Source organism: Miscanthus floridulus, chromosome 6 (assembly GCF_019320115.1).
Source record: "Miscanthus floridulus cultivar M001 chromosome 6, ASM1932011v1, whole genome shotgun sequence".
Taxonomy (NCBI): Eukaryota; Viridiplantae; Streptophyta; class Magnoliopsida; order Poales; family Poaceae; genus Miscanthus; species Miscanthus floridulus.
Window position 1 is genome coordinate 124,729,180 of NC_089585.1, and position 8,787 is coordinate 124,737,966.

Below are 8,787 nucleotides of genomic sequence, written 5' to 3' on the forward strand. Positions count from 1 at the left end.
TCTCGTGACGAAAAGGAGTGCTGAGCCGGAGATGGACGGACTGATGAGATGGTTGGCTTAGGGTGGAACCTATATGATTGGCTATAAGGCTGTCTCCAATATGAGACCTATTACGGAACCTAAACCTAAAATGAGTCTCAATACAATACCTATAGTCTCCAACATAGTACCTATATGGAAGACCCATTTTGGGATGCCAGGAGAGGCATACCCAAATCTGAGTATCCTCTCTCCAGGAGACCCATTTGTAAAAGGGTTGTCTTTTGGGTCTTGTTGTTGGAGAAGATCAAAAATAGGTATTGAACTCTTTGCCTGTAACACTACCTAAAGAACGAATGAGTCTTATATTTTAGGTCACGGTTGTTGAAAACCGTCTAGCGTCATGCTTTATGAGACAAATTTTGACCTTTAAAACGTCCAATATTATGGGACAGAGGGAGTACTACTTTATTGGACTGTAACATTACCATAAACCGTCTCTCAAAAGAAGGGAGGCACTGACAAGGTTCTTACGTATAGTAGGAACATGCTGTACGTTCTTCAGCTACTTGATCTTCTCCGAAATAAACTTCAGATCTACCGTGCCAACACCATGAACATAAGTATGTGTCCCATTCCACTTATAAACCCATCAACTTTGAGATTAAAACACTGAAAGTATATTAGGAAGGTTACCATATCCGTATTGCTAGTAGTCACGAGGAGGTTGACATTCTTCTTTTTTTCTCTTGGCGGTCCGCCCGATCCCGACACTACTCGAAAAAAGTGGCCAAGCTGAAGCAAGACAACTCTCCTTTGTCGGTTCTTATTTTCTTTAGAAAAGAAAAACAAATTTCCTACATTGGTAAATTGCCTGTGCCTCTAGGTAAACATGATATTAGCGTGTGAAAGCTTCTGGTTCTGCATATTCAGTGTGAAAACTTTATGTGAAATGTACCTTCCGCGTGAAAGAAAAAAAAGAAAAAAGAAAAAGCAATTGCATATACTATATAGGTTACGTTCGTTTCGTTGAAAAAATAAGCTGAAATACTGTTCCGTCTGAAAATAAACTGAAAAGTACGGATTATAAGAGAAACGAACATGACCATATTAAAAAAATATATGCAATTGCATGTTTACTATATATTATATAATCATAGCACCATATATATAACAACTAAATGTTGCACTGATCTATAAATTGTGAGATGAAATCACTGAGAGGGGTTGTTTCATTCATCAACCGAAATGTGTAAAACTAATGTAGTATTCTTGAAAACTATGTGTGATGATACTTTGTATTAAGACGGGCCTAACAACACTTCCGTCCGTCTTCCGAAAAGGAAGAACTTGTAGATAATTATGTGATCATCAAGGCTTGTAGTAGTACACGGCCCACATCACATGGTCCTTTTAAAAACAATGAGTAAATGGCCTACTTCTCGACAAGGAGCAATTAATTGGAATAAATTTGAGCAGTAAACGGCATGCAGTGTGCTGGGCACAGCGACTTTGGCCGTTAGTTCTTCTCCTTCTCCTTGTCCTTGTTCTTGGACGGGACACGGCCGTCGGTGCCAGCGAGTATGCCGTACTTCTCCTTGCGCGTGATGGTGGTGCACTCGAAGCCAAGCTGTCCGCTGAGCGTCTTCTGGATGTAGTTGGCCACCTCGATGGGCGACTTGCCGCCGCTGCATGTGAGGTCCTTGGGGAGCTGGGTCAGGAACGTGATCTCGTACGTCGGCCGCGGGTTCATGAAGAAGAAGTAAGGGTCCATGAGCTTGAACCCGCGCACGGTGGAGCCGTGGAACATGCTCTCCTTGGTGTTGATCGCCACCGGCACGATGCGGTCGGTGAGCTCGGCGAAGAGCGCGCTGAACCGCAGCAGGAAGGGCTCGCGGCAGGTGGTGCCCTCGGGGCAGATCACCAGGTCGCCCTCCTCCAGCAGGCGGCGGATGTTCTCGGCGTCCTTGTCGCGCTCCCGCGACAGCGCGACGGCCTTGATGGGCGAGATGAGCTCGGAGAACTTGGAGATGCTGTAGGTGACGCAGCTGACCTTGCGGCGCAGCGCCACGGCGACCTCGATGGGGTCGAGCACGGTGCGGTGGTTGCAGACGAAGAGGACGCCCGGGTGGCCCTTCTTGGGCGGGGGCGGCGGGTTGCCCTTGACGATGAGCCTGATGCCCATGAGCTTGTAGGTGTAGTAGACGATGCGCTCGGGCAGCGGCAGGTTGATGTACACGCGCATGAGCGCGAGCGCGAAGCCGAACGGCATCCAGAGGAAGGCGACGAGCGCGACGAGCGGCGTCGGGCGCTGCACGAGGCGACCGTCGTGTAGGATCAGCGGGCTCAGCAGCTGGTTCTTGGGCACCGGTCTGTACTTCCTCGACGTCACCAGATACGCCTCCTGCACAGCCACGCACCCACATTACGCACGTTGTCATCGTAGTACATAACAGTCAACAAGTGTACTGTGTACATAACTCAGTGTACGTACTAGTAATTTTCGATCAGTATGGACATTATTTTTTACCATTTGTTCAGTGCGACAACAGGCCGCGGGGTGTATGGATTCATGAAGTTTACGTGGTGTCATATCGGGTGTTTCAAATACTAATTAAAAGAACTAAATATGAGATAATCATAAAACTAATTACAGTTATGACTAATTCACGAGACAAATCTATTAAACCTAATTAATTCATCATCGGTGTATGTTTACTATAGTACTACATTATCAAATTATGAATTAATTATACTTAACGGATTCGTTTCGCAGATTAATCTCGATCCGTGCAATTAACTTTAGGAGGTGGGAACCAGCAGCATCCACTAGTCCTAGGCCTTGTTTAGATCACCTCCAAATTCCAAGTTTTTTCACTCTCTCTCATCACATTAATCTTTGGAACGCATGCATGTAGCATTAAATGTAGGTAAAAAAAATAACTAATTACACAGTTTGGGTTGTAAATCACGAGATGAATCTTTTGAGCCTAGTTAGTCTATGATTAGATAAAGTTTGTCAAATACAAACGAAACAGTGCTGCAGTGTGCATATTACAAAATTTTTTGCAATCTAAACAAGGCCAACTGTCCTGGTAGTTAGACTGGCAGCACACGGACAGCGCCACGACGACGGTCCCAGGACGAACAGTGCCAGCACCGAATTTACTCCGGTGCAAAGCCGGCCGGCCGGACGACGATGGATGGAAGAAGAAAAAAAGAAACGAAGCGGCAGTCATAGATCTGGCACGCTCAGCTCCAGCTTTCATGCTTCACGCGCCAGCCAGCAGGGTTGGTCTTCATTGCGCCCGGGGACAGGACGCCATGAATTCTCCACCGGACAGGACGCCATGAATTCTCCACCAAACAACCGTAAATGGAGACGGGACGACGCCGAACGGATGCGCCTTCAATCCGCCCGGGCCAGCCGCCACTCCGCCAGTGAAACCGGTGATCCCCTTTCCCGGCGTCCACTTTGCGCTGTCAAACGTAACGTGTCAACCGGTGGTGGCATGACGTTATCTAAGACCTCAATCTGGTTGCTCATGTTGTGACAACTCACAACCACCCTGAGTTATCAGGGTACGATTAAGGGTCTCTTTGGCATGGCTCGCAGCAGCGGCCTAGGCTTACTGACAAAATACTGTACTAACACTGTAGCAAAAGCCGACTTTCTCTCTCATACTTTACCGTGTTTTTGTCAGATAAACCAGAGCCGCTGCGAGCCGTGCCAAACGGGCTCTCAGGATGATGGCATGCATGTACTGTATCTGAATTCTTGAGAAAAATAGAAAACAAATCGGCTTGAACCTATCAGCCTTATCAACTAGAATACCATGTTTTTCTCTCATAACGAATCAGCTTCAACCGACTTATGTGGTATTTAAATCCAGAAGCTAAAGCTTAAAGATGTCGCATCGGGTGTCACATGAAAGTGTTCAAATACTAATAATAAAACAAATTATACCAGTCCTCAATAATCCACGAGACGAATTTATTAAGCCTAATTAATCCATCATTAGCACATGTTTACGATAGCACTTCATTATCAAATCATAGACTAATTAGGCTTAAAAAATCGTCTCGTAGTGTAGTCACGATCTATATAATTAATTATTTTTTTAATCTATATTTAATACTCCATATCTCTAAACATACAATATGATAAGAGAGTAAACTTCAAGGGGAGAAATTAAACGGGGCCTTATCAATGGCAGAAACTATCAGCAGCTAGTGAAGTACAGCAGCACAGCAGGGCGACGATGCCTACGATGATACTACGCCCTTGTTTCCCCTGTCTCCTCGAATTTTGGACACATACACAAAGTATTAAATATAGACTAAAAAATAACTAATTATATAGTTTACAATTAATTTTCAAGATCAACTTTTTAAGCCTAATTAGTATATAATTTGATAATAAAGTGTTACAATTACATACATATGCTAATGATGAATTAATTAGGCTTAATAAATTCGTCTCGCGGTTTACTCGTGGATTCTGTAATTTATTTTTTATTAGTATCCGACCACTCCATGTGACACCCCGTGTAACATCCGATGGAACGTCCAATGCTTTACACGCTGGATATAAACAGGGCCTATATATACCTGGATTTAGCATACTACCAGATTTCTTTGGCTGTGTTTAGTTCGCGAAATTTGGGAATTTAGCTATTGTAGCACTTTCGTTTTTATTAGCAATTAGTGTTCAATCATGGACTAATTAAGCTCAAAACGTTCGTCTCGTCATTTCCAACCAAACTGTACAATTAGTTCTTTTTCGTCTACGTTTAATGCTCTATGCACGTATCGCAAGATTCGATGTGATGGCTATAGCACTTTTTGAAAAACTTTTTAGGAACTAAACTCAGCCAAATGTGCTACTATGCTCTACTAGGGCCTTGTTTAGTTCCCCCATTTTCCAGAATTTGGCACTATGCAAAAAGAAGATTCCCCGTCACATCAAATTTGTGGTACATGCATGGAGTACTAAATGTTGACGAAATCAAAAACTAATTGCACAGTTTGGTTGTACTTTGCGAGACGAACGTTTTGAGCCTAATTAGTCAACGATGGGACAATTATTACCAAATACAAACGAAATGCTACAGTGCGCTACAGTGCCGGAACAGTTCCGGCGAATTCCGGCGGCGCCGATTCTGCCGCGAACTAAACGCGGCCTAGTATGCTCCTACTAGCTATAGTCAGAGTAAACAAATCCTCAGTCTAGATGGTGCTACTAGCTATCGTAGTCAGTCAGACCAAATTTACAAGTGCGTCTTAACTCTTAGTCCGTCTCCAATGTTTCCAAATAGCTGGTCTACTAATAATTCTATTGCTATCATGAGAGAGATTAAATAACAAGTTAGTGTAGCACGATCTCTTAAGAAAGAGTTCTCTCACCGCTCACGTAACCCTACAATAAAGTTTATTATTTCTAAGTCTCGTATAGAGAGCTATTTGCAAATTAGCGTTGACGACGCCGTATAAAGTCCAATCTGGGTGGCCTTAAGTTGAGGCAGATGAAAAACTTAACGAGTGTCATTTAATTAGCGGTCAGATACTCAGATGTTACCTAAATTGTGAAACAGTTGGGTGTTGTTTCTACCGTACTTCAATTCCAACCTGCATCAACTACCCGATATGTTCCGTGTTGCCTGCTCATGCCTAAATAGCCTGTAGTAGTTGCAAATCTGGGTGCTAACAAATACTAATGCATCGACGAGATCAGATTATCAGAAAACAACGTACGTCCAACGTTACCCATTCAACAAGCCATCAGGCATTTGAAGTATCAGTTCCAAAATTAAGAGCTAAAGTATAGTTGAGCCAGTGGATCGGAGTAGTACGTCATACCTTGCAGATGGACATGAAGTCGAAGTCGGTCTCCCTATCCCCCATGCCGACGTCGGGCAGCGCGTCGCCCAGCTCCTTGACGACGGCCTTCTTCTTGTGGTCGCCGACGAGCACGCCGGGCTTGACCATGAACCCCGTGGCCTTGCCGTTCTTGCCGACCTCGAGCTCGGTCCCGACGACCTTGTCGGCGCCGAGGAAGGCCCTGGCGAAGGGTTCGACCATGATCCTGGGGCTGGCCGTGATGATGTAGCGCTTGCCGAAGGAGCTGAACACCCTCCAGCTCTCCGGGTGCACGTCGCCCGCGTAGAACCTGGGGAGCACGGACCGCGCCACCATCTCGATGCTGCGCACCTTGAGCCCCGCGACGGATATGTAGACGAGCGTGCTGATGGCCAGGGACTCGGAGAAGAAGATGTAGGTGACGTAGACGAAGGGCACGGACAGGAGCAGCAGCGCGGCGCGGAGGACGCTCCCGGCCTCCAGCGCCACGAGCAGGTAGAAGGGGAACGCACTCCGGGAGATGAGCAGCGTGCCGTCCAGGTCGGCGGCCACCGTCTGCTCCGACCGCCCCTCCGAGCAGCACTCCTCGATGGGCTTGAACCTGCGAGACGCCACCATCTTGATGTCTTCGCTAGTGCTCGATGGAGGCTCGATCTCACTGCCAGGCCAGGCCCCAGAGAAGGAGTGGGAGCAGAGGAGAGACTGCTGCTGCGAGTTGGCAGTGGAGTGGAGTGGGGCGGCGAGGTGGAGTTAATATACGCGACGCGAGGTTGGTGGTGACGGCCCGGGGGAGTATGGATGCGGATGGATGGGGAGGCTTTGCATTGCAGGCCAGCAGCCCCAGCCCCTAGCCACGACGGTGTATAATTGCAATTGCAGTTGCAATGCCAGGCAACCTTCCCTCGCAGCTAACTTGAGTGGCCATTACTTCTAGAGAGCAATGGCTGTGCCTGTGCGGTGCTCCACTGACCACTGGACTGGAGCAGTGGAGTGCATCGTTCCTCGTTTGGGTACGTGCGCGAGGAGGTTAGCTAGGCGATGCAGCAATACAAACTTCTCGCTTGGGTTAGTCCAATGCAAGCCGAGCACGCTGTAGGCCGCGCCAGGTAAATGAAGCTGTTGCGCTATCTCGTGTGTTTTGTGTTTTCTCACCAACATGTTTGAATTTATGAGGCGGCCAGACGGACAGCTGTGTCGCGGCCCGCGTCATATCTGGCCTGACCTGTCCACAATTCCCTTTTCCCGTGCGTGGATCCATCCACATTTACGATGTTATTTTTTTCTCCTACTATAAAGCCCGCAAGAGACGTAATCGCGGTTGCAGCATGGAGCGTGCGCGACAGTCGAAGGGGGAGAAGGCACTAGGGCAGCGGCTTTAATCGCGTCGGAATAGTTGGTTGGGAAGTTTATGGAGCGTCTGCTCATTGATTTGCGTCGCCGCTCGCCGACATGCCTCGCCGTGGATCAGTCTCGCTCACTACTCAACAACTCAGGCCTGGTTTGTTCTTAAAAATTTTCACCTTAAACTATTACATCAAATTTTACGGCACATACATAGAGTATTAAATATTGACGAAAAAAAACTAATTACACAGTTTGATTAAAAATCATGAGACGAATGTTCTAAGACTAATTAGTCCATGATTAGCCATAAGTGCTACAGTAACTAACATGCGCTAATGACGGATTACTTAGGCTTAATAAATTCATCTTGCGGTTTCCAGACGAGTTATGTAATTAGTTTTTTATTAGTATTCGAAAACCCCTTCCGACATCCTCCGAAACATCCGATGTGACATCCAAAAATTTTCATTTCGCGAACTAAACGTAGCTTAAACCACAACAGATAAGTGATGACCAACCGCAGTTACAGCTCACGTATCAGAATTAATCACGCTCTTCGGGTTACGTAAGGTTGTATAGCAGTAGTAGCAGCAAACAAGGCCACGTTTAGTTCGGCCGAACCGTCAGTGTCGTTTTGTTTTTATTTGGTAATAATTATCCAATCGTTAACTAATTAGACTTAAAACGTTTGTCTACAGTATTGTTTTGTTTTTATTTGGTAATAATTATTCAATCGTTGACTAATTAGGCTCAAAACGTTTGTCTCGCAAAGTACAACCAAACTGTGCAATTAGTTTTTGATTTCGTCAACATTTAGTACTCCATGCATATACCGCAAGTTTGATATGACGGAGAATCTTCTTTTTGCATAGTGTCAAAGTTGGAAATTCGGCCCGTTTAGATGTGAAAATTTTTGGCTTTTGGCTACTGTAGCACTTTTGTTTGTATTTGGTAAAAATTGTCTAATTATGGACTATTTAGGCTTAAAAGATTCGTCTCGCCAATTACAGGCAAACTGTACAATTAATTACTTTTTTATCTACATTTAAAGCTTCTACATTTAAAGCTCCATGCATGTACCGCAAGATTTGATGTGACGAAGAATCTTGAAAATTTTTGAATTTTGGGTGAGATCGGGCCCTCGGTGGAACTAAACAGGCGCAAACGTGACGGAGACATGGACTGGACGCAGTGCTGTTCACGGAACTTTCCCACGTCCAACAGGCGAAGGCGAGAAGCAGCAAACTTTTAGGCCTCAGAACTGTCCTAGTAAACAGGGTAACGAAACCTTGGGACACGGAAGATTCAGCATTGTTCGTTTTTTTTTGGGACGTGACAAAATTAAGACAGGTACTGTATGAAGAGAGGATATATACTACTCCTATGTATATATCAACACTTACCTGTCTTTGATAGAAGCTTCAAGGATCAACTATTGTTTAGCATTACTCAATCAATTCTGATTTTTATTCTCAAGAAAACAATGCTGAAATGTTGTGAGAGGCTCTGTTCGGCAAGACTTATTGCTGCTACGGCTGATTTATAGGACCGATTTATTGTTAGAGAAAAACACTATTCTATAGCTGAAAAAGTAGAGTTGATTCT

General features: G+C 45.4%; 1 protein-coding gene across 1 annotated transcript; it reads right to left on the minus strand.

Moving 5' to 3' along the window:
- Positions 1-1,248: 1,248 nt before the first annotated feature.
- LOC136456870 (glycerol-3-phosphate 2-O-acyltransferase 6-like) lies at positions 1,249-6,574 on the minus strand. Its single transcript, XM_066456854.1, has 2 exons — positions 5,839-6,574; positions 1,249-2,383 (listed from the first exon to the last, which is right to left on the minus strand). The coding sequence occupies exons 1-2, from the start codon at positions 6,454-6,456 to the stop codon at positions 1,499-1,501; spliced, it is 1,503 nt and encodes a 500-aa protein (XP_066312951.1). The 5' UTR covers positions 6,457-6,574; the 3' UTR covers positions 1,249-1,498.
- Between the last annotated feature and the right edge of the window lie 2,213 nt (positions 6,575-8,787).